At 37.8% G+C, this 27,047-nt stretch overlaps 1 protein-coding gene across 2 annotated transcripts in view; it reads right to left on the reverse strand.

The window, feature by feature from the left end:
- Positions 1-27,047, reverse strand: part of LOC117432194 (DENN domain-containing protein 2B-like) — a 76,428-nt gene that overhangs the window by 4,235 nt on the left and 45,146 nt on the right. For both annotated transcript variants that reach the window (XM_034053756.3, XM_034053754.3), the window contains exons 5-15: positions 18,647-18,783; positions 17,632-17,844; positions 16,347-16,443; positions 16,021-16,065; positions 14,609-14,793; positions 13,229-13,338; positions 13,047-13,116; positions 10,844-10,921; positions 9,529-9,669; positions 9,133-9,281; positions 1,464-1,641 (exon numbers count right to left, since the gene is read on the reverse strand). In XM_034053756.3, the coding sequence (XP_033909647.3) occupies positions 1,464-1,641; positions 9,133-9,281; positions 9,529-9,669; positions 10,844-10,921; positions 13,047-13,116; positions 13,229-13,338; positions 14,609-14,793; positions 16,021-16,065; positions 16,347-16,443; positions 17,632-17,844; positions 18,647-18,783 (1,403 nt within the window). The remainder of the gene's footprint in view (positions 1-1,463; positions 1,642-9,132; positions 9,282-9,528; positions 9,670-10,843; positions 10,922-13,046; positions 13,117-13,228; positions 13,339-14,608; positions 14,794-16,020; positions 16,066-16,346; positions 16,444-17,631; positions 17,845-18,646; positions 18,784-27,047) is intronic.

Genomic DNA, 27,047 nt, shown 5'->3' on the forward strand with positions numbered 1-27,047 from the left:
GCTTAACACAAGTCCTGTACATTACAGCATGTCATCAATGAAACAGTAAATTCATGAATTGTTACATTCCGTTGTTCTTTAATTGTTTTGCTGTAATTTACTGAACTTACATCACATGCTTTCCAATGGCACATTGCACACTGTATCCTTGCTCTTGACAAACAAGTAGTGCAGAGAGAGAGATAGAGACAGACAGACACATAGATAGATAGATAGACAGATAGATAGATAGATAGACAGATAGATAGATAGAGATAGACAGATAGATATAGATAGATAATCATTCTCTAATAGGAGGGGAGAGGACAGAAATGGGAGATAGGGAAATTATAAATGCAACAAATACATCAACGCAGTATATTACTCTTGTGAAGGAGGCTGTGTGGTCCAGTGGTTAAAGAAAAGGGCTTGTAACCAGGAGGTCCCCGGTTCAAATCCCACCTCAGCCACTGACTCATTGTGTGACCCTGAGCAAGTCACTTAACCTCCTTGTGCTCTGTCTTTCGGGTGAGACGTAATTGTAAGTGACTATGCAGCTGATGCATAGTTCACACACCCTAGTCTCTGTAAGTCACCTTGGATAAAGACGTCTGCTAAATAAACAAATAATAATAATAATAAAAGCCAGGTAAAACGAAGTACTCTTTGGAAGTACAAATACCCTTTGACCAGAAATACAAAGACTCATAAGGATATCAGGAGAAGAATTCTACTTCTGATGTTCAGGTTGTTTATTAGAGCACAGTAAAACATTAAAAAGGTTCCAAAGGACATTCCTTGTTAAAGCTTCTTGCCACAAGCTTCTTGTGGCTGCTTTTGAAAGGATGCCAGATTCAAAGTTTTTGATGCTGAGCAAACTTTCAAAGAAGCTGGTTTCCTGCGGGTATGACTTTTAATTAGTGTTTCATGGGTTGTTTCCCAATCTTCTTATTATTTGGTTACATCTGCCTTATGATTTTTCAGGCAACCAAGACTGTCAGCACTTGAAGCTGATGCTGAACAGAACACAGCGACCCACACTCATACAGATATGTTAAAGAAATAAAATGCACTAAATAACTAAGTGTATCACGGATTTCACCAAGAACTAAAGTAGTCAAGGGGTGTACAGAAAACCAAATAATGCAGTCCTCCCTTTTAATTGGTTTTAATTGGTTACCTTTGATTCTAGCACACACAGAGACCTATATCAGTGCAACAGGATCCACCTGTGAGAGAAAATGGAATACAGCTACATTTCGGAACTTCATTGTCATAAAACTAAACACTTGAAGACTGTATATTCTTTGACAAACTAAAAGTCTTTCAGTACACCTACATGTTGTACTATTGGGTTTCTTTTTTTTTTTAGTCTTTGCTTTGGATTAACTTGATTGTCAGCAAGGAGACCTCTCTGATGAAGCAATGTATGGGCACAGAAGCATATACAACAGAAGAGTGGCAACGAGCAATCCTATTCTCACCTCTTCCACAGGAAGCTCCTTCAGTTTGGGGAGGGAGCTGGAGAGCAGTCCTACCAGGAAGGGGGTTGGGCAGCAGACAATGTCGACAATTGAGGAGGGCAGGACAGGGATGAAGGTGTGCTGCCAGGAGAAGGGGTAGAGCAGGGCAACCACTGCATGGACACAGGAAGACAGGATGCTGCAGAGGACACAAAACACAAGCTTCATGGATACCGTTGGGTGCTTTGTTGGCTTGTTTTGCCCATAGCAAGATACACTAACCAATAACATTGGAAATCAACTTGAGGAGTTCTAGGGCCATTGACAGAAAGCATTGCTTTGTCTATTCATGCATAATATATATTTTGTAGAGGAATACACACATAAGCTTGATTGAATGAATGAATGAATCCAGAAATTACAAAGACTGCAAAAAGATTTGAGGATTTATTTTGGTGCAGGTCAAACGGAAATCTGCTGCAACAGAAATCCACAGATCAAAGGATTGATGTCTATACTGTAGAATATAATGTATATGGTTAACTGACTACCCACTGTAGACTGTACTTGAAAGTGCTTTTCTATATTTGCTATGCACTCAATAGATTGCCCTGCGTCACTGATGCCCGGTTCTTCCCTTTGATTTGGAATTGGCACATTGAAAGATATCATTAACACAAAACTGTTTCAACCCCAGCTGACGCAGAATCACATGCTGCATGTTTTCTTTCTCACGATCTTCTATACATTAAATATATATTTCTTGAGAACAACCCCTTTTCACTGTTTTAACAGGAGTATAATTAAATAAACTGTAAAACCCTCACATGGATGTGGTTACAAAATTTGAGCAGACTTGGATGTCAACGGCTAAACAAAACCATGATCAAACAAGTAAACCGATAGCCCTTGAGAGAACCCCAAATCTCAAAAACCAAGCTCATTTAAACAATACTTCAGTATTTCGGTTTTCCTCCGCCCTTCTTGAAATGTGTCCTCTGCTGTGTCATGTCTACTTATAAATAGTACCCTGAGTTTACCCTGAGCAGTATCCCTGGTGCCATTCATCCTCATTTAGTCCTGTCCCGCAAGTTTATATACTTCGTAATGACATACTGTAGGCCAGCGGTGTGCAAACTTTTTATATGCCCCCCCACCCCCCCTCCAAGTTTCAAAACGTTTAAGAATGTGTTTGTTAACATTTATACATTTAGCTAAATCTGGCCTTTTTTTGTTTAAATCTAGGAAAACATACACAATTTACATTAAATCACTGACACGCGCCACTTAATTTCTCTGGTTCTACAAATCCTAGAGTGATCGTCAACAGTTCATTTTAAAGGTAAGAACTATGACTAATTAGCTGTCATTTTATGTATTTATTAAAAATGTTCTATCCTTTTAAAAAATGTTTACAGAAGTGCCCCTTTCATAGTCGTTTCAAAGATCGTGATACGCATTAGTCATGGCCTGCCTTAGAAAAAGTAAAGTAGTACAAGTTTAGTGCTAATCAGGGTCAGGGAAAGGGTTGTACAAGTTTAAGGATACACATTTCACACACATTCCCTTCTTGTGGTGAAGCACCAGCTCTCCTCACATTGATATTCTAAGCTGTACATAGGACTATAGGGTCAAGTGGAGTCCTAATACCAGAATTACAGAAAACATGTTTTTAAATGCATTTTTACCCATTTAAAGCCAACTAAATAAAATATGGTATTGGTCAAATTAAGATTAATACTGTTAAACTGAAACACAAATTCTGATGCATCTAACATCTAACATGTTTAAACATAGTTTGTTTCACATGACCTGGAAATCACACTTGCAGGAAGCAGTTAAAGGATTTAAAGTCATTCAGGTGTACCTACAGTGATCGTCTAACTTCTTATAGATGAGTAACGGAAGTGTACTTCCTACAACACACATACACATATACATACCAGGGATCTGGTTGTTTGAAAATGGACATACTGATCAGGGACTTAGCAACTCAAAATACAAAAATCTCAATTCTATGGCATGAACAATCAAAGAGACTGTTCCAGAATGCATTACACATAGTATTATTAAGGAAAAAATATCTCAGTGTCATGCTGGTGTTTAGTAACGAGCAGCACATGGGTATTTTGGATGAATATGTCAATTTGCTGAGGGAGTGGGAAATGGGAATAGCTTTTGGGATTTGTGCAGACGGTTTGAAAAGCTGTGTAAATCATTTATTTAGGTTTTGGCAAAGCACTGTACATTTTGTTTTCAATATTGTATGCAAGCTGTTTTACAAAAGGATGCTTCATTGTGCTACAGCAAACCCTACTGACAAAAAGCCAGGCTTGTCTCCAGGGTTCACCCCCTTGGCACCACAGGTTACTAAGGTTCGTCGAGTGAAAAGAGGCGTTTGGGTTGACAGAGTGTGTGTCTTTGTATGAGCTGGGCATAGTGTCCCAGTTAGAGATCTATTGAAAAGGACTGATGCAACAATTTCCGATGCCTCCTACACTTAAACGGCAGGTTAAAATGTGAGCAAAGATTTATTTCACTTAGTTTTTAAATAAGAGGAGTACAATAAGCTGTGATGGCGACTGAGACACAACCCATAAAGCTGCTCTAATTGGCAGACTGCCTCCTGCTGTTAAAATTGTGCTTCATATTTACAAAACCCTCCTTATTACCATGAAAATCAAAGTCTGAAACACTGTGTTCCCTCTTCCAGCCAAACCCATAATTTTTTCTTCGATTTGAAGACTGCACTCATTTGGGTGACAATGAAGGTGCAATGTTTAATTACTAAAACGTGCAATATCTTTGTTGAAGAAAAGTTAACATTAATCTGGTTCTAAAAATGTTCTTGCTAGACTTTTCAAAGATTTTACTTTAACCTTTTTAATTCCTGGCCATTTAAAACTAGTCAATGTCTCTGTTTCATGTATGGGTCACAGAACATCCACTTTTATTCCATTCTCAAGGAAGCAGAGCAGTGGATCCCCTTCACCACAATGTTTTCTAACATTCTGTTATGCACATTCTGTGGTTCTTTACCATGGTCAGCCATTTTCTTTTATCAGAAGTGGTCCAGTGATTCCCAGTGCTGCTTTACGACAATGACATTCCACAGTGAACTTCAAAAGAAGCAGAAGTGAACTCCCACATACACAAACACACTCACTGTCAGGGCTCAAATCTGCGATCATTTTTTAATATGCATTCGCCATCGGCGACTGTGGGAGTGGGTAGGTCAGGTACGAAATAAAACCTGGTTTCGCTGATAGTTTTTTTCCTCCCTGATTTTATGAAGCACTAGTTTTGTTGTTAATGAATACAAACATTCAGTTGTTTTCTTTTTTGCTACTTGTCATTAAAACCATAGAGTCGTTGCTATTGCCACTGATGGCAAACATTATTTTCAAATTTTAAAATCTAGGAGCCAGGTGCCCTTAAGGATTTTGGCCAGCTTTGAGCCCTGCTCACCCAATTCCAGCTCAAGTGAAGCAGCTCAGCCGCATCATTCTGAACAGGAAGTTGTCACTTAAGACATGCTACCCACAATCCTCGTCTCCCTTCAGCCTCATTTAACTCTGGTCAATTCTCGGAAACTATGGTTTTAATCACTTCATCTTACTAAAAAGAAAACACCAAGTGGTGTCATAGAAAGACTACTTAACCAAACGTGTTTAGAACTCCAGCATTAACTGTTTTAAGGCAATAAATTGTATTTTCTTTTTTTTTTTTTTTTTTTTTTTAAACAGAGGTTAGTTTCCATCTCATTTAATTTAATTTGAAACAGACAGTAGCTTTTGTTATTCCATGCTTTGCCTGAACAAATACTGTATCTAATACAAATTGTATGAGTCAGTCATTCTTTTATTTTTTTTTATTTTTAAACCAGCCAGTGTGATAGAAAAATCTTGATTAATTCACCATGGCCGTGAGAAATAACCAGCAGTCATGGAATGTGCTCTCACACTACATTTTTGTAGACAATAGTTACATTCACAAGTTAGTATATTACTGAAACAGAATACTTCCAAGGGCATAAAAGGAACACAATCTTTCTGGGTAAAAGTGGTTCAATTATATACACAAGCAGTTATAGCTTTAAATCTAATAAGGCATTTAGGAAACATGTGCAACTTTTTTACTTCTATGACATCAACGGCTTTGTTTATATACAGTCTTAATACACTTCTCACACTAACTGGTGTGACAATGGTAATGCGTGACAAATGTCATTGATATGCTGAAATTGCACGAAAACATGCTTACGCAAACAATCTCCAAAATAGCATGGCACAACTCATCCTTATACAGACTCCAGAAATGCAGTAGTGAACAGTAACATGAACTCAACAGACTTTAATGACAACGGAAGTGGAAGTGTTTTAAGCAATTGCTACAGTGGGCTGAGATCCGTGTCATGTGTTATTTTATGTTAGTGGAAAGTACACGTTACCAGTATTGTGTTACCAATTACCATCACAAGAGGCCTGAGTAATTTCCACTTTAGTCTATTAAGATACCACCCAGTGGAAGCTCAGAACTCAACTAACAGCACACATTTTCCATTTCTATTAATTTCAATAGGAACCGCTCCACAGGAGTTTTTCTGTTAAAGCTTGTGTTACACAAGAGTTTAGCAACCAGTTCAGCAACGCCTCTATTTATCATTGCTGGTGTTAATTCACAAGAGGTTTCCACAGTGTTACATCTGCACTGTTCATTTCATTTCGGTTCCATAACAATCTCTTCCCCCATAAAGGACGACGACGTTGTGGCTGCTGAGGTATTTAAAAAATGATTTGTTTTTGCCAAAACAGTATTCAGTATTGTCCACTGTCTAGTAGGCTCTGAAGGATCAGGTCTGATCAGTCAGTGTGAGTTCTACAGTCCACAAGTTCTTAAGTGTAGGCACTTTACTGTTATAACAGAAAAAACATGCAAAGCTTGATGTGCTTACAACAATGTTCAAGTCTTGGCTAGCCCAGAAGCTTATTCCAGCCTTATCTTGTTAGAACTGAGTGCTGAGGAGTGGCAAAGACGGTGCTGGAAAAATATGAAGGGTTTGCTTTTTGCTGGTCAGGTGAAGGGGACATTTAGCAGCCCTATTCCCAGATCCATACTTGCAATATAATTGCATTTATGTTTCAATCTATAATTTTACAATGATCCCACTTTCCAGTTGTCTTAGGTATATGCTACAGTACCTTATAAAAAGCTACCATGATATAAATCTAGCAAAGTGTGGTAATGTATAGTGAAAGCAAGGTACACATAGACAAACCCAGTAAAGCACAGAGATGGGACATGCTTTATTTTAAAGGCCATATTTTTTTGTTTATTTACTGTTAACAAACAGTTATAAACATGTGGATGTACATTATTTATTTTCTGTAAACTGTTAGTTAATAATATATAATAGGCCAGCTAAAACTGCAAACACCACAGCCCTATGGATGATCAATCAAACACCAGAGCCCTATGGATGATCAATCAAACACCAGAGCCCTATGGATGATCAATCAAACACCAGTACACTATGGATGGTCAATCAAACACCAGAGCCCTATGGATGATCAATCAAACACCAGAGCCCTATGGATGATTAATACCCAGTCGATCATATGCTTGAAATTGGTTCAAATTGTTACTGTAGTAATGTTTAGCAAATTAAATCAGGTTTTTATTAACCCTAAACCTAAACCTAAACCTAAATCTAAACCTAACCCTAACCCTATCTCTAGCCCTTAGCTAAAAATTAACAATGTTTGTTAACAGTTAATAAACTGAAAAACAGCCCTTAAAATAAAGCATGACCCAGAGATGTATGGTACAAAATAGCAAATCATGGTAAGCTAACGTAAATGTATCATATAACCATGGGAAAGGCATGGAAAACAGCAAACTGGTAACTTTTATCAAGGCTCAAACACACCCTGAATGGATGCCAATTAATGAAGCTAGATTTCTTTTATTTCATTTTTTTTTTTTTTTTGAATGCTGTGAGTTTTCATTTACTGCACAGTGGAGCCATTATAATCAAGGAGAGGCTATCTGGTGTTGCTACAGTGCACAAAACTAAATAGCAAAAATGAAATATCTAAATAGCAATCAAAAATGAAATCCACTTAGTCATGCACACCACTTGGAATTCCATTCGTTTTACAAAATTGAGCTCAGTCATTCTCTCCCTGGAACACATTATTCATTTTGATGATTGGAGATATGAAAGAGTGGGGATGACGTTATTATCAGTAAAATTGTGACAAACTGCTGTGATCAAGCAGGGGCATCCGTGATAAGGGCATTAAAACAAACCAAAGGGAAGTGCATATTTTCCACATAATGTCAGCAGCCACCAGAAGCCCCTGCACACATGTTTGTTTAAACTGTCCCAAACAATGTAACAACAGATATTTCACAAAATCGATGAACATGTGTGCAGTCTCTTTGGAAACCCTGCTTTCAGTCCACTGGAGTTTAGGTGATAATTGAATGCCCTTGGCTGTGACACTGCTGTCTGTTGAGTTCTGTTAAAAAGATGGACTTTCATGAACTCAAGTAAAAAAATGCAATACAGTGTACATAATGCCTTAGTGTTCACTATTGAATTTCTGTCGTCTGGGTTCAGTTCTTAAATTCACAAGCGAAATGAGTTTTGTGACCTTAGCCTAGCCTCTTCATGGGAAAAGTCCTTAAGGAAATAGCTGGGGTGATGAGAATTCAGCAAGCTTAGAAGCCCAAGCCACACAATGCACTTTCACTGCAACTAAACTCCATACAACTATACTTTTAAATGAGCCACAAGTAATATGTCTTGATACAATTCATAAAAAAGTGATTATTAGACGATATGATGTGTTATTTTCTACTTCACAAGTGTGCAATGTGAAAAATTCCAAGGCCAGGAGACTTTGTTTGGATATGCCAAATACCCAGCAGTGTGTTATCGATTACCTGTCACGACTGTGATTGACCTCAACACATGGACAGTATTGCTCAACAGAACAAATTGTTCTTTAATACACCATGCATTTACAGTAAAGAAGGCTTTTCTGAACACAGCTGGGAAATATTCCCTTCTCTAGCAAACTGGATTAAGCTTTCTGTAGTCTAACAAAAACAGTTTTAATTACACATCCACAAAGTTGAAAAACAAGTCATTAGTCACAACTGCTGATATTCTACAAAAAAAAAAATTTTAATTAATAGGCTCTGGTAAGGTGGAGCAGTAGTAGTCAGTACCCATTATGTAGGGCATGTTGCAGTAAAATGAATGCTTTTCTTTTAACATTAGAATCGATATTGTGTGGACACCCATGTGCTACTGAAACAAGCCATGATGTTAAAATGTGGCTATTGAGGGTTTTGCTCTGGACTTATAACTAGCAACAGCTGCCTATAATGCTCATTGTAATATGCAGGGTGACACTGCATTAGATTCTACACTCGCATATTTTGTGTAAAAGTTCAAATCTCTATTCTATCCGTACAAGTTCCAGAAAGCAGACAAAAACATGCTAGCAGTTAATTACTTTTCTAGATTACCACACAAAACCTCAAACATCTTTAATTATATTTCTTGCATTTACCTGTGTTCAAAACTAAAAGTTCCACGGTAGACCAATGGCCTTAGTTCATATGAAAATAATCAGTGGATGAAAAAATCGATCTGCTTATGCATACGGTATGTTACCTGAGCTTATCTGCAACGAATATGACTCTCCGTTCCAGCAGTAGGGAAGCGAAGACTCTAATAACCTGCCGGACACTCAGGCAGCGAAAGAGACTGTCAAAGTCCACATGCTCCAGCCTGGAGTCCATGGGGCGACGCAGCTCAATAACCTACAACAGGAATTGAACATACTGTAGCATCACAGTGGAACTTGCTGAGAAGGCTCAAATTGTAGAGGATAATTCTAAACAGACAAGCAAAATAAAGATAAAACAATGCATTTTCCCAGCGGTAAAGAAAACACAATCATGTAAATCACTGCTTAATCGAAAATTGTTAATTGCAGTTTTAACCATACAACTAACTGGACTCACAAACTTCACAGCCTGTAAGCATGCAGATAACAGACTGACTGACCTCATTTCCAGCACCAGGTAAGAAGGTCTTGACTTTGATGGTTTTCCCCGGCGCAGGGAATGGGGACTCCATCAAACTCCTCATGAACGGATAGACCAGGGCAGCAGAAACCTCTCTCCGCCTCTCCACCTCGTCCAGGATCTTACCAATCACAGGGCAACATTGTCAATAAAAAAACATCTTTCTGTGATGTGTTCATTGTTCATTTGTTATAATTCATTGATACATACATTGTGATGCATTTAAAAGTGCATTCTTGTTTTATTAACAAATATGTTTTCTTTACATATTCATGGGATTTCATCATTACAATTGTAAATTACAGTCGTGCATTTTAGAAAAATGATCCTGCTTATCTTTAGAACAGTTCACACTTGCACAAGTAAATGTTACCCTCTGACTTTGCTCTCCAAGTCTTAAAAATAGGACTACACGAGATTCCACATGAAAACGCAAGGACCTGTCTCATTAACAGACTGTATAATGAACATGTTTATCCTCTGCTAATGAAATCCATGTCCTAACTTGACATCCTGTAACCAAGTTACTAATGGTCCATACCCTCTGTTTCATCTTTTATACTCAGTGGAGCAGGAGATTCATTAGTTGCTTATTAACATCAAAGATCACACTATAAATTCTCGATTTTATCTAAATCAGCCATCACTTTCTGATTACTCTGTCCTTGGATCAATCACCTTTTCCCCCCAAAACGATCATAAACAATAGATTATGGGCTATTTAAGAAACCCCACACCGATACGATTCATTTACAACACACTGCTCTGTGAAGTTCCACAATGAGCACACATGAATAAAAGCTGCTGTTAAAAAACCGGCAATGATGATATATATCACTCAAGAAACCGCTTCTGGAACACACACACACACAAAAAAAAACTAAAACCATGGATCAGTGGTTATCCAATTTAAGGGATATGTGAACTGTAAGAGTAGAAGTTTATTTTAATTTCACTGATTAGACTATATTGATGGAGGAAAATAATGGACAGTAAGTCCAGTTTGAATATTAACTACAGTATTTGTATTTTTCTAAACCCCTAAAAACTACTCAGCTTTTACTGCTCTGCTTTGACCTGATCTTTTGACAGTCTTCTTAAAGTTATTGCTGCTGTTGCTAAAATTTGGTGAAGGCTTTTGAGGATCCAGATAAGCAATCTGTCCCTCACAGGTGAGCCCCACCCTTTCATTGAGTTCCAACTCCTTTCATCTTTATGCCTAAACAAGGCTTTCATGTTGCCCTTAGTTGCCAGCAACTCGGATCACAATACAGTTTGTGAAAGCATTACCTCACCTTGGAAAACAAGTCGAAACACCCAAGTCGGCTGATGACACAGTACACTTCGGGCAAGCGAGGGCCTTTTCCACTTGGCTATGAAAGGGAAATGAAATCACATTCAACATACTGCTAAAGCATAAGCAAACACGTTTATCAGATGAAGAACAACAGCTCAGCCCACATCAAAAATGAAAATGAATAGGCAAGCTATTGAACTTATGTTTAATGTTAATGAAATGTTAATATATGTTCTGTACACAATTAACAAATTTAGGTCGGCCAGGGTGTCCTTGGCTCACCACACACCAGCGACCCTGTAGTCTGGCCGGGCGCCTGCGGGCTTGCCTGTAAGCTGCCCGGAGCTGCGTTGTCCTCCAACGCTGTAGCTCTGAGGTGGCTGCATGGTGAGTCTGCAGTGGGAAAAGAAGCAGTCGGCTGACAGCACACGCTTCGGAGGACAGCGTGTGTTCGTCTTCGCCACTCCCGAGTCAGCGCAGGGGTGAGCAGAGCTTAAATAATAATTGGATATTCTAACTTGGGAGAAAATAATAATAATAAAAAAAAAAAATTGGCGACTACTAAATTTAAAAAATAAATAAATAAATAAGCAGGTAATAACAGTATACTATGGGGAAGAGTATTGTATTACACGACTTTGTTTCACAGGGGTGCATTCTGGGTTCTAAATGTAACAAAACCAGTGCTCAATAGCACCCCCTTTGACGCAAGCAGTCTCCTGGCTTCTGTTTCATTGCGTATAAACTTTGGATATGACTTACTGCTGTCTCTGGAGAGTTAACAGATAGATGCTTCAGATTATGAATCCCCTGCAGGTGCGTGCCTCATTGTATTTAAGGAACGGCAAAGAATTTCTGCTAACTAAACCCATATGAATCTATTCACGGATCAAACTTGCTTATTGTTTCTCTCCAGCTTGGTGAAAAAAACCTAATCTTTCTTGTCCATATTAGGTATAAAACTGTTTCTAAAATGAGTGATTTTAGTATGCAAGTATGCAGAGTTTGGTTAAAATCACAGTGAGGAATCTAAAGGAATGTCGACAGAATGCCAGGTCTTGGACTACCACCAGCCAAGGAGCTGCTTAAGCTGTGCGCCAGTGAAAACACACTGTATGTCTCAGGACATCTGTATGTTCAGAATTACAGCTACTTCATGTTATCACACTGCGCTTTAAGGGTCACATTTTCAAAGTGTTCACTCAAGTCATTAATTAACACAACCACAGGGAATTACTGCAACTCAGATGTCTCTGAAGTACTCTCAAGTTGTTGGTTTCTCAGTTTTGTAACATTTTGTTCTTTTCAAATGTGTTATGGCAGGTGTTCGTTTATTTATTTTTTGTCCAACCTCTACATAAAGTTAATAAAGCTGACCCCTGGCACTATCCGCCTCATAAATATGAGACAGTAACATATACTGTAGAAAGCTAAGACAGAACTTCCTTGAAAAATGTTTGGGTTTGCAAGCATTTTTCTGTGGCATATCAAATGTATTGTACTTTTTTATTCAAACTTGGCATCCATCAAGGTCAGCAAGCTGAACTTTAAACGAAGGAGAAGCCAGTGTTAAGGCAGCATTTACCCGTTTTCCTGATGACAAGTGATTGTGTAAACATTTCATATCCCCCCATAAATGCCTGATTCTAAAGAAGTATGTTTATTTTAATTTTAACTGAAACCACGGTAACTGGTGACACAAGGTTTGTAAAGTTTTGGTTTGCTGTACAACTGGGAATTCAGCCAGTGTCAGCTCATCATTAAACCAGTTCCATAAAAAGCAAGAAAAAACTAAAACAAGACTAGCTCTATTGATCTGTGGACTAATGCAATTAAATAAGGCTCTGACCAAGGTTTTACAATCCATTTTCTTACCTATTATTAGCACTAGCAAGATTATCACTGGTCCCATTTTCATCTGCAGAAGGTCTTAGTGTATTGTCTTGTGTTTTAAACTTCAATTTGTAATATGCAGATATTTAATATAAGCTATTGCTGCCGCTTCCTCATACCTGTTCACTTCTCACACCATATGACCTACAACAAAAGTGTTATATATCTAAAACATACTCCGCCCCATAAAGGGTGACCAGTATTTATTTTAGTAAAGCTAATAAAAGGTAAACCCATTTAAATAATTACTCCTTTATAAAAAATGCTAATGCTAATGAATTACAAAAAAGGAAATGTATTAAACTAACCAGCAGTCTTCTGCAGTATCCAAATCTTCTGCTTCCATCTTCTCCAGTCAGCATAAATGAAAAGGTTTCGCTGCATTCAAAACAATAATAATTGCACATATGTTATTTCAAGTCAAGCTGTGTTATGTCCCTAGCTTTACATGGCATGGGTCAGAGTTGTAGATTTTAGAACGAGAGTTCACCTGCTGTACTCCAACACTGGGGTCCAGTCCTTGACATCAGGAAAACAGAATTGTGGGATAGCTTTCAGGCGCCCCTCAGCCTCCCTCATCTGTTTGGTCGGCCTCTCTAGCTGTGAGAAGAGGTTCCAGTCAACTTCATTCTCAATTTCTCTGCACTCTTTATGGATACAGGGAACCTTGTACTAAACACCACTTACTCTATAGTGCCTAGAGAAATGGAGATTTTCATTTGCTTAAAAAGCATTGAGTGTAGCCAAACTTCTTGTTTTAGATGTATACTTTTTTGTTAGTACGGGAGACTAGCTCTTACATGTTGAAACCATAGCTTTTTTGTAACCCAAACTTTGACATGCTAAAATATATACATGTTGACTAGGAAAAGGGAAGGAAAATTGTTCCAAAACTGTACTAAGTTCACTTTCAAAGAGAATAGAGTGAAAATAAATGAACCATGAAACAGGGTCATGCTATAGCTAAAAGACAGACACTGAATGAAAATAAAGTCAGTGATCTAAACTTAACACAAACTTTTAATTTACGTCCCTAGAATTCTACTGAATCAGTGAAACAAAACAGTCTTGGAAAGCAATTGAAGGAAAATTATACTCCATGCGGTCTCCAGTACAACAAGCTGTGCTGTAGAAATGCATGATTTAGAGGTGGTGGGTTATGAGAAATAAACTGGGCAACAACAGACCTGCAAATCTAAAGTCCCTTGGTATGCTGGCTATCCAACAACCTATCAGTCCATGCTTCCATTAAACTGCTTCCCAAGGTGAAGCTTTCATCCATGATGACTGCTTCTTGTATAGACTTGGCCCTGGTCCCTTCTTAAGATGATTAACAAGACCCCTCTGTTTGCATACTGGTACCAGATTACAATAAAAAAATATTAACAGTCTTAAAACCATGGTTTGATTGGCTCTTTGTATTAAACATTGCCAGGAGAAGGACCCCAGTACACACAAAATTCCAATCAAGAAAGCACTGTACTTCTTAAAATAAAGAGGGGGCTCTGTTTACTTAACATGTTAATGTTCCTCTTAAATTGATACGTGAATCCCTTTTAAGCAAACCACAATGCAGTGTTATAATATAACAGCATACACTATTGCCCACAAGCTTCCTTGGTTTATCTACTTCTTTTCCTCTTATTTCAACTCCAAATCTCCTAGGCTTCTCTTTGGCAGGGATATGACAGCTAGAATATTTTCATACCCAAGGGAACACCCCTTTGTAAACAAACACATTTTTTATTTATTTTTTTTAAAGTAAATACAAAATTAACTACCACAGCAACGACTTCCTTACTTCTCAATAACCCAGCCAGCCCAAGTCTATTTACAACACACTCGCCCACCATCTTCACCGCTCCTGTACCTTTGGGAACTGGTATGTTACGTCAGGGATATAGGAGTTTTTGGAGGGTTTCTTCTTCAGGGACACCACGACAAAGTACTCAAACAGCTCCCGCTCCTGCCATTGAATCAGCTCCAGCTCCAGGGTCCTGTAACTTGGAGCCCGTCTGAGCATGGACTGGAGGTGGAGCAAGCGCTGAGTGTGAGCTGCAGAAGGAACAACACCGAGACAGTGGGAGGGGGTTACACAGGGCAGTCAATGGGCTCTGGTGTTTACACAGCTCCCCATGGTGCCCCTGACTGGCACGATGGCCACAGGAGTAGAACTAGACTTCCACTTCCATTTGTGTAAAAAAGCTTAGGCAAGAAGCCTAGCTGTTTAAGATTATTAACACCAACTTGTTTTTCAAATGCTACAATTATATGGTGGCATCAAACTGTTATGTTAGTGATGTTAGTACATTATTAGATTAACAATTTAGATTTATAGTTGAATGGATAGCAACTTAGAACATCAATTACCAATACCACCTTCAGTCATACTCCTATAATACCACCTTAAAAAATCAATTACCAATACCATCTTCAGCCATACTCGTACAATACCACCTTAAATAGCCTGTGAGCTGAAGCTATCATGTGTATTAGTTTAAACGGACTTAGTAATCTATGTTTTAGGGTTTGGTTTTAAATACTGCTGGAAGCAAGAAAAACAAAAGCGACAAAAAAAAGATTCTCGTTTGTTTTCATTTTTTGTAAAACTGCCAAGGTTTAAATTAAATAGCTACCCAGTGATTCATCCTTGAAGCTATTCCATTAACATACTAGCAGTATCAATCTGATAAACTAAAATGCAATGACAAAGTAAATTTGAGTGTACTAAAGTATTTTTCTTTTCGATACATTTCTAATAAACTAAGGAAGCATTTTTGTTTGGAACCTTTTAATTGGGGAGTTTAATTCAGTTTACACTGCAACATTAATTTTCATATTGTTTGAGAGTAAATAGACAGAAATATGAACTACTGAATATTCAAATAATTATCCAGCTAGTGGTATGTTGTAATGCATCTCTTCATTTATCTTTTAGTAATTTAGTAATTGCTTTCTTAGTTCTGTTGTCAGGGGACTAAGAGGTCAGTTTTCATAATGCATACTAAAATGTCATGTGAAATTCACCCTAAAAGCAACATTTCACATGATATAGTAAGTAGGACAGAACAGTAGTAAAACAGTTCTTCTGTCCTGGTTTAATGGGCTTTCAGATCTTAAAACACAGCTAGCATGCAAACCTGTCACAAATGTATATGTGGTCTGCATATTCCATAGACAAAACAAGATTCCAGTGTCTCAAAGAGACAGCAGTACAGTGCAGTGGGGTGCCAAGCGATCTCTCTGGAGACTGAGGCATGACTGTGCTGAGCGACCTCTCACCTTTGAACCGGTCATCAGAGTCGCTCTCACTCTCACTGTTCTCATCTGCAAAACACATACAAACAAGAGTCAGAAACACACAGAAACACACACAGCACTGGGCAAAATTGCATTACTTATCATCCACAAGCAGTATTTGTATTATCTATTAGATTTATGTTTAGAAGAAAATCCATACACTATGTAAATGTAAGCAAATCTTTAAAAACAAATGTCTACTTAACGGAATACATTGGCAACATTATTACAGAATATCCATTATTTAAGTATCTTTGTGCTAGAATCTACATTGTTGTGGCAATTTATTTTGATAAAAAGGACAATACCTCGCAATGATGATGTTTCGATATTGGACATTGAAAGTTTCTTCAGCCTTTTCTTCCCCCGTTTTGCGCTGTAGATATTATTAATCCTTTGGACAAGCTGCAATGAAATGCACAAATATAAAAAAGGCGGCGTTAAACTGGAAAGCAAATATGACAGTTTGTTAAGCCATGCTTAGGGAAGCAGTTAAAGAGTTTGATAGAAAGAATTTATATCAAATAAGATGTGCAATAAAAACAAAAAAAACTGAAAAATTAATACATGAAGTGAAGTGTTTTCAAATGCTTCAAATGTGGTTGCGAAGTTTTACAAGTATCACAATAAGCCATTCACATGGAAAGAGGATCCCAAAAGAAACATGCAGTTAGAAATGATGAGTTCTGAAACTCTAGTGCTATGGAGGTGAAGCTTTTTACCGTTGGTCTGCAAACTGCCTTATGAAAACCAACAGTCCAGTCATGGGTCAAAGAAGTGACCAAAATATAAATCTAAATTACTATAAAGCTGAATGAATTCACAACGTTGAAAAAATATTTTAGAACTGTATTTGTTTCATACGGGACATTTTTCATCTCAGGTTACCGAGTGTATCATAATCTGGGGTGTACAAAGGCTGTCTGTCTCACATGAGACAGACATTAACTATAGATATGAATTAGAAAATCCCTTGTCAAATTCTGATCAAACTTGAAAAGGACATTCTGCAGGAAGTTATTAAGAGTGTCAGAATATGGGATTGCATGGAGGCACCCTGTCTGTCTGTCATGCTCTCTGTCTGTATGTCACAGTACGTTTTTACATCTATCTAGAGAAGCTATTTAATTGTGATGTCACATGCAATGAAACTGGACATACTTCAGTACAATCTTTTGAGACTATCAGTATATGGGTGTATACAAAGGCATTTATCAGTCTGTATATCATGTCTACATGTAATTAGGATAAAGGTGATCTACAGTACTTTTTCACATTACTGTTAGCTCTAATTTAGAATCTACAGCTATGGCCAAAAGTTTTGCATCACCCTATAGAATTAACACAGTTAATGAAACCTGCTGAATAATGTTATGCTAACATGTTGAATTACATTTCAAAATCGAACATGAAATACTGTACTACTATTATGGCTGCCTGTAGACCTTTTTTGCCATTTATTTTTTTGTAGTTTCTTTGATTACATGATGTTAAATAAAAGACCTAAATTATGTTCATATAGTTTTTTTTTTTTTTTTTTTTATGGCAGGGGGTGACTGTCACTGCCATGCTTGTGATGGGGGGGTGTGTCACCTTGGGGACCCTCCTGGGCCTGCGTGTGGAGAGCTCGCTGGTGGTGCTCAGGCTGTCCTCGTTCAGCCTGCAGGAGGGTGGGGGCACACTGAGCTGGGGCAGGAGCAGCATGTCATCATGGCTGTGCCTCTTGGAAAGCCGAGGGAGACGATGGCTCTTCCTTTCTGAGGGCCCTGGGAGGCGCAGCGACTGACTGCTGGGCTTTGAAGGGAGCTTGAAATGAGACAGTTTCAGATTAATATCAAACTGCTTTTACTGGTGATGAGTTGTGGTGGTGTAAGTTTTATCAATTCATCTATTCCCCCCTTTATCTTTTGTAGACCAAGTCAAGTCAACTTACAGTAGTCCCTCAATAGGCGCTTAATATGCAGTATTAGTAGAATGGGGTTATTACAAAAAAAAAAAAAAAAACGTCCCCAAACATTATTGATGGCCATGACACTGTACGTTTGTATCACATTTAACATTATAAAACCCAATGTTATATCATTACGTTTTAATCTGCTATGAAATTAATTCATTTTATCCTAAAACTTTTTTAAAAAATACTATGTTTAAATCTGCAGTATTCATGGACCAATTGAAGAGGAACTGTGAAATGTTATTTTAAAATAAAAACAACCACTGATGGTGTTGCTTCAAGCACAGAGGAAATGATTATATGTTGTAAGCACACGTTCCTCTAAACATTTAACAGGTGACTAAATCACTCAAGAGTTACAGCATTTTTTAACACACATGGCACCTGCACCATTCAGGCTAAATTATGGGCCCAGGGCTTTAGGACAACCAGCATTGTAAACCTGTGCAACCTCCTATTTACAGTATTTTACTAATTCCTTCCAAGAGAATAGTTGCCTTTTATTACAACTGTCGACAGGAATGTATATCTTTCAGACTTTCTCACTTCCATAGCATAATGCTTTAATTAATAATAATAATAATAATAATAAAAAATACTTCTGGGTCTTGTTTTACAACAGAACTGGTTATTCCATTACAAGTGATAAATTACCTGGGGAGGTGTAGTGTACTTCCTGTCCTGAGGAGTCCACATCCTGTGCAGTGAGTTCTCAGATGACAGTTTGGATTTTCGGCCCAGAGAGCGGCCTTTCAGGTCCACATCCTCGTAAGGATTCTCTTTAGGGGATTCTGAGTGGTGTTTAAGGAGAGAAAAAAAAACAGACTGCAGGAAAGTTTTTTAAAAGAAATAACGAAAGGAAAAAAAAGCATGCAAGTGTTTAAAAAAAAAAAAAAAAACCTCCTTGGCTTACAGTATGAGTCATGCTGCTGCCAGCAGCTGGAAAAGTTTTGAAATAGACGGCTGGCTGTATTGACCATTAATCTGGTGTCTGTCACAATAGTTACCATCAGGCAACAGCTAAAAGAAGAAAATGTAGTTTCAAGACATCGGGAAGACCATGAGTCAATGCACTAGCATGTCTGCAGCCAAAGGTTAAGAGGTTTCCTTGGGCTTGACATTGACTAATTCGTTTGAAAGGAAATTATTTAATTGTATTTGTTAATGACAGCATGTACCACTATCATAAGAAGCTTTTACATATTGCAGTAATTTTTTGGCTCATTGATTAATAGATCGTTTCAGTGGTTTAATGGAGATTTCAGAACACTAATGACTAGGACCCTTTTCACACTTGCAATTTGAGGGCTTCAGGGCCACGTTTTCTCATATGTGAACGCTCCAAAAAAGAAAAGGCAGCCCAGGGCCGGCCCAGATTTAGGCAGTCATTTCGATGTGGCCCAGGGCCTGCAATGTTTTAGGGAACTTTAAATCTTCCTTTTCTGTTTCAAAATGTTTAGAATGTTAGAATGTCTTACTTATATCCTGCTGAAACATTTTAGAGGTTTATATCATTACTGTACAAAGTTTACAAAATGACCCCAGTAAGCTATATTTGCGCTTGTAATATGACTGCATAATAACAGTGCTTGGGGGGAAATGATGTGTTTCTTTTGCAGCTGATGAAGCTGAAAGTAGGTATTAACTGCTCTGGTTAATACATTCAAAATCATGGAGACAGCATATTTATTAAGTGTTCACATTAAACTCTTATATTTTATGCTTTAGCAGCTTACAAAATAAACATACTTCTGCCAGGTGTGACAACAGAGCGCACAACAAAAAGTACAGTAGATTGGTTGTAGAATCTACTGTATTTATATGGCAAGGGAATCGCAATAAGAGAGTTTGGTTTGCATATCTTCATGTGTTCTATTTTTACCACAATTTCAAGGATATGACCTGCAGACTTGCTATAAAAAGACTTCTACATTATTTTTAATCTTCAAAACAGGATTATCTACCTAGTTAATAAACTGTGTAATTGGTGAACAATGCTCAATGTGTGTTTGGTATTTCTGGTGTATAAATACAAAAGCAAGTTGGTATATTTAAAAACGTGCACGTTTTCAGTTTCTTTTATTTTAATGTGTGCAATCATTCTGTGTGTTCCTGATGAAGCCACACACCACCTTCTGAAACGAGAAAACCAAAGACAGCTGGACAGTTCCCATTCTACAGTAGCATTGACTCTAGCTGGAAACTTTACATATTAATATCATAAAGAACAATATGATTGAAGCAATAGCACTACTCAGAACAGCTGAAAGGGCATTTGAAGTTATTTAATCTTCTGTTCCTTTACACAGATAGGCGAGTGATATGTTTTTACTAATATTTAGCAATTATTTCTGCTTTGCTTGAAATTAGAAGGCCTGAACAACAGCTGCCCTTGAATTGTTTCTACTGGCAAATTAGTAGAATTATTTCACTGCATTGGAATTTCATAATGTACTGTATTACAATGGGAATTCACACATAAACACTCTCCACTAATGGGAAGGTAATGTAGTCTAAGGGTCTGTTAACTCACAGGGGTTCTGGGTCATAAAATCATACAGTGTAAGTAAGTAAGAATGTGAGCACTGAAACTGGAGGGGATTACAGGTCATTAGTCAGTTTAATCACAACACACTTATTCAATGCAGCCTAGCTGGCACAAACCAATGCAACATGGGCCTGTATGGGCTTCCAGTGATTTCATTCCAAAGTATATACCCCGGACTGACCTGGCTGGTTACCTGAGCAAACAAACATGGCACACTACATTTAGATTCAACAAGCTCAAGGAAGAGGGAAATCATTTTACAAAGCATGCACCCGCATCACTTTCATTACCACTATAGAAGATTTACTAATCTTTCTGTGCACTTACTTTGTGTTCAAAAACTTGTGTCCCTCAACTTCAGGACAGTTAAAGAAATGAACACTGACCGTTCAATCAATACGTAAAAGCACATACTGTAGCTCTGAGAATTTTGGATTTGGTAAACAGTCTAATTAGAAACATTTTAAATCACTTCAGATAAAGGACTAAAAGCAAGTCATAGAATTTTATCATAACAGAAGGACAGCTGTTTATATTACCAATGACATGTATGCGTAACAAAAGGATTAATGAAACATGATTTTTTTTTTCAGATGGCCTGACTGTGGTTATTACTATATATAACAATGCACTCTTTCTCACTCTGAAGAACTTGGCAGTTATTTTGATCCAAAACTTAAAACATGACTTATTAAAGACCAAGTAGGGCTACATCCAATTAAACTGCAAAATGTCACACTTCATTATAAGCAGAACCCCACCCTGATCAAGGTTTCTCACTCAGAAACAGTGTGTTATTTATAGGGCTGTATTAGAAGGTTTGAAGGTTCGTTCGCTAGCCAGGAATTCGAAGATTGTTTTAAACCTTCAAAGGTTCGTCAGACGCCATTCATGCACTGTGTTTGTTTTTTTTTTTTTTTTCTGTTAACAGAAATCGTCTGACAATTTGTGAATACTATAAATCATACCATCTCGACAGTAAAGCGATAGTGTAAACTGTACTGAAAGAAATGTCTCGAAACCCCTCTGCTGTTTGGGATTTTTTTTTGTTAAATGCCCGGACAACCAAAAAAAAAAGTTGATTGCAAACTGTGCAAGCGACTTTTGATGTATCATGGAGGCACATCCAATCTCTGGGGTCACTTCACAATCATAAGTTAATATTATTATTATTATTATTATTATTATTATTATTATTATTATTATTTGTAGTAGTAGTAAAATGTGACTGACTGATAACCTGCTTGGAACGGTGACTGTTAAATTAAGTTTGTTTTGCCTAAGTCCGCTGCAGTTAGGGTTAGGGTTAGGGTTAGGGTGCATGCAGCATCAATCATGGGGTTTCCATGCGGGTCAATTTACATGTGAAATGGTGATGCGCGTGCACGTTTGGGAGAATTACTCGGGTAAATCTGGTTTGTGGCCGAAAAAAACGGCCAAAGAGAGGGATAGGGTAAATATCATTTACTCGTGTAAATGATGAAACACACAGGAAAATCCACGCCCAGTTTCGCATGGAAACCCGCATTTCACGTGTAAATGTTAATGAGCGTGTTTATCTTTAACTATAAATATTGCAAGGGAGCAGGTCAGTTGTTACTGTGGATTCCAAGGCAGCAGAAAGTAGTGGCTGAAGAGTGATTTTATGGTTAGCAGTGGTGTAGTTCACCCTAATGATAATGCGGGCAGCTTTTTTATTATTGTTTTTTGCTGTGTCTGGACTGTCATGTTGTATATCTCTTGTGGGTTTACAGTTCTGTATAAAACCACTTACCATGAACTGCGTTATGCTCTTGTTATAGTAGCTGTTTGAGAATATCCTTGCTGTAAAAACTACGCTAAAGTTAAACACGAAGAGTAAGTGAGCTGCTTAAATGTCTAATTGAATTAATTCCCGTCCTTTTTTTGATCCCAGCTATGTCCAAAGACAACGTGTGTCTGCCCTCCACATTAATATAGTTGGTGAACTGGATGTCATAAGCCAGCTTGATCGCCCAGAACAGCGCAACAAAATCCAAGTTGTTGATGCCCTCTCAGAACTGAGCAAACAAAATTGCAAATGAACGTATTGATTGTGTTTTATTTGTTTATATTTAACACAAAAGTAAATCCAACACAACTTACAAGAAAGGAGAGAATCCCTGACAGCACGAGCCTCCTTAGATCGCTGCTGTCCAATTGAAACTGGCGGCTGGTAACCTTCACAGTTGCCAAGTCCGCTTATAATAAGCGGGATTGGGCTTGTTTTAGAGAGTCGCGGGTTGGATTTTGCATAACCACCCAGTTTCTATCATGGGTTGCGCTTGTTTTGGGCTTGTTTAAGGCTTGTTTAGAAAGGCAGTGCTGCGTTTTTTTCTTGTGAGACTTGGCAACAGTAGTAGCCTTCCCTGTGTGTCTCACAGGCAGTCTGATTCCTGAACACCTAATTTTCTTGTTGCCAAGAGTTTGTGCAGGATACAGCAGGCAATGGCAATTAGTGCCCACAAGCTATATTTGCCCAAGCGTGGTGTTGAATGCATCCTCAGCAGCTGTCAGCCGTCCAGATGGGCAGGGTTTCTAAGCGAGCATCACCTGATCCCCTATGTGCTTGATTGCCTGAATGAAAGGGATATATATATATGTATGTATATATATCTATATATATATATATATATATATATATATATATATATATATATATATATATATATATATATATATATCATGTATGTATCTATGTATGTATGTATGTATGTATGTGTATATATATATATATATATATATATATATGTATACATACATATACAGTGCCTTGCATAAGTATTCACCCCCCTTGGACTTTTCCACATTTTGTAGTGTTACGACCTGGAATTAAAATGGATTTAATTGGGATTTTTACCATTTGATTTACACAACATACTTATCACTTTGAAGGTGCAACATATTTTTTTATTGTGACACAAAAGTGAATTAAACAAAAAAAAAGACATTTGTTGGTTGCATAAGTATTCACCCCCCTGAGTCAATACTTGGTAGAAGCACCTTTGGCAGCAATTAGAGCTGTGAGTCTTTTTGGGTAAGTCTTTACCAGCTATGCACATCTGGATCCTGCATTTTTTGCCCATTCTTCTTGGCAAAATTGCTCAAGCTCTGTCAAGTTGGATGGGGACCGTTGGTGAACAGCAATTTTCAAGTCTTGCCACAGATTCTCAATCGGATTGAGGTCTGGGCTTTGACTAGGCCATTCTAAGACATTCAGGTTCTTGTTTTTAAACCACTCCAGTGCAACTTTGGCTGTGTGTTTAGGGTCATTGTCCTGCTGGAAGGTGAACCTCCGCCCCAGTTCCAGGTCTCTTGCAGACTGAAACAGGTTTTCCTCTAGAATTTCCCTGTATTTGGCTCCATCCATCTTGCCCTCAATCCTGACCAGTTTCCCAGTCCCTGCCGATGAAAAGCATCCCCATAACATGATGCTGCCACCACCATGTCATCGTGGGGATGGTGTTCTCAGGGTGATGAGCAGTGTTGGCTTTGCACCACACATAGCATTTTGCGTTAAGGCCAAAAAGTTCAATTTTGGTCTCATCAGACCAGAGAACCTTTTTCCACATGTTTGCTGTTTCTCCCACATGCCTTTTGGCAAAATCCAAACGGGATTTGATATGAGTTTTTTTCAGCAATGGCTTTCTTCTCGCCACTCTTCCATAAAGCCCAGCTTTGTGGAGCATCTGGGTTATAGTTCTCCCATGGACAGTTTCTCCCATCTCAGCTGTGGATCTCTCCAGCTCCTTCAGAGTTACCATTGGCCTCTTGCCTGCTTCTCTGACTAATGCCCTCCTTACCTGGTCACTGAGTTTTGGTGGACGGCCTTCTCTAGGCAGAGTCACGGTTGTGCCATATTCTTTCCATTTTTTAATAATGGATTTAACGGTGCTCCGGGGGATGTTCAAAGTTTGGGATATTTTTTTATAACCCAACCCTGATTGGTGCTTCTCCAGAACTTTATCCCGGACTTGTTTTGATAGCTCCTTGGTCTTCATTATGTTGTTTGTTTAGATATGCTCTCTAACAAACTCCGGGGCCTTCCAGAAACAGGTGTATTTAATCTGAGATCATGTGACACTTTAATTGTACACAGGTGGACTCCATTCAACTAATTATGTGACTTCTGACGGCAATTGGTTGCACCAGAGCTTATTTAGGGGTGTCGCAGCAAAGGGGATGAATACTTTGCAATCAAGACTTTTCAGTTTTTTATTTGTAAATAATTTTGAAAAATATGTAGATTTTTTTACCCACTTCAACATTATGGACTATTTTGTGTAGATCAGTGACAAAAAATCCTAATTAAATCCATTTTAATTCCAGGTTGTAACACTACAAAATGTGGAAAAGTCCAAGGGGGGTGAATACTTATGCAAGGCACTGTGTATATATATATATATATATATATATATATATATATATATATATATATGTAAAATGTCTCCGCAGGTTTTCAGCCATGGTGATCTGCAATACCTGTTGGTCAGTTTCATTTTATACTAATTTTCATTTTTAATTAATGAGTCGTAAGATAAATTAGTTGAAACAGTATTCACTACTAATGACATGACACCATGCTAATGACATTTGAAAAATAATTTGGGCAAGTAAAACACATTATTAACCAACCTGGCACGAGGTATTTTGCTTTATTACAGCAGCTTAGATTCTCTCGTGTACCAGTTCTCTGCGCATGGAAACCGCATTTTCACAAAATTTCACTAGTAATCTTCAAAAACAGCACGAGTTCTTTACGCATAGCTAATTTACATATCAACCCCCACCTTTCCTATTAATTTCCATGACATCGGGTGAAAAGCCCGGTTTACTCAAGTAAAATAAACTGAACGAACGGAAACCCAGTAAAACATTTTACACAAGACATTTTTCTCGTGTAAATGTCTTGAGTTAAAAAATCTTGCATGGAAACCCCATGAATTACGTGTAAATAAACAAATATAAACAAGTAGCTATGGTGACGTCACCAGTAAATTATGCAAATGAGTACCATCAAAGGTTCGAACCTTCCTTCGGTAATGTGTTCTGAACCTTCGAAGGTCAAAATGTACCCTTCGTTGCAGCCCTGGTTATTTATATAACATTTATACTTATGGTAATAGATAAACACAAAATATAATAAGCAGAAATTAGGACAATGTCTTATTTACCATTCATGGTAATCTGTCTTAAAATACAAAGAGTAGCCAATAAGCGTGAATAAACAGTCAATAATTACCAGGGTTGCGTTATACTGTAAATACTACCCCAATAGAGTCACACAAGTTGCTGAAGGGCAGTGGTACATGTTTACCCAGTGCAGTTTAAACTATTTTCTGTTACTTTAAAGTTGCCCTTGTATTGTAAATATAAGGACTGGAAACTCTGCCAACCGTAGGCTGACCAGAAGAGTCCCTTCAAACCCACATGGCTTAAGTTGTCAAGTTTCAGCATGATTTAATAAATAACTCCAGTAGAAGGGAGTTTGTTTACCACTGCAAACCACACCATTGTGCACTCGCAAATGATTATGATCCTAGATCTATTTAGCTAATCGGTTTTGGGGGAACATTTTGTTTCATCCCAAACTTTGACGTTGTATGCATATTTTCAGGGCAATCCAACAAGGCGTTCACAGGCTGTCGGCTACAACATCCAACAATAAGAATCTATATGTGAAGTTCAGGGTCCTGGTTTTTTTGTCAGTTTTCAGTAAACAGACCGAGCCTTATCAAAACTCTACCATCATGTCCTCCAAAGTACAGTTCTGCTGCCAGAGATAATGGGCATCTCTACGAAGTAGCCTGAATTGACTCCTAACATAAACAGCAACAAAATAAATCAACTCAAAATCTTTTCATACTTCATTTACTAAAGCCGCAACTATTTAGATCAGTCAAAGCAGGCTCTACACACATATAGGGGATGCAATATTAATTTGAAGCATGACTGTCAAATTCTACAGAGCCACAGCAAGACAGACATTATATAACCCACATGTGAATCCTGGCAATCACTTTCATGCTGCCCATGGAAACAGCCTGTCACAGTGCAGTAGATTAATAGGCATGCTCCAATATATTATATATATATATATATATAAATAAAGGATTAATTATTACACACATTTTTCATTCTTGCTAAATGCTATTTCCTTCCATAAATTAGCAATGGAACTAGATACTGTATACATAAGAACAAGCATTCATAAAGAATAAAATAAGTAATGAAAAAGCGCAATAAGTTCCCCTTGGATGGTACACTGAAGAGTGTCCTATACAGTCTATATTTATTAACTTCTAGTCAGGACTGCCAGACTCAAGTAAAGTGTTTACTTTATGAACATAAACCAATATCCCTGACTAAACTATTTTTAAGTATGACAAACCACTATTTTTTTCTGCCATATTGATTACCATGACGGCATTGAACAGCATTTAGTTTCCCTGTAGAAGTTTTCCAGATGTCACTGTATAGTTTACATAA

Source organism: Acipenser ruthenus, chromosome 27 (assembly GCF_902713425.1).
Source record: "Acipenser ruthenus chromosome 27, fAciRut3.2 maternal haplotype, whole genome shotgun sequence".
NCBI classification, from domain to species: domain Eukaryota; kingdom Metazoa; phylum Chordata; class Actinopteri; order Acipenseriformes; family Acipenseridae; genus Acipenser; species Acipenser ruthenus.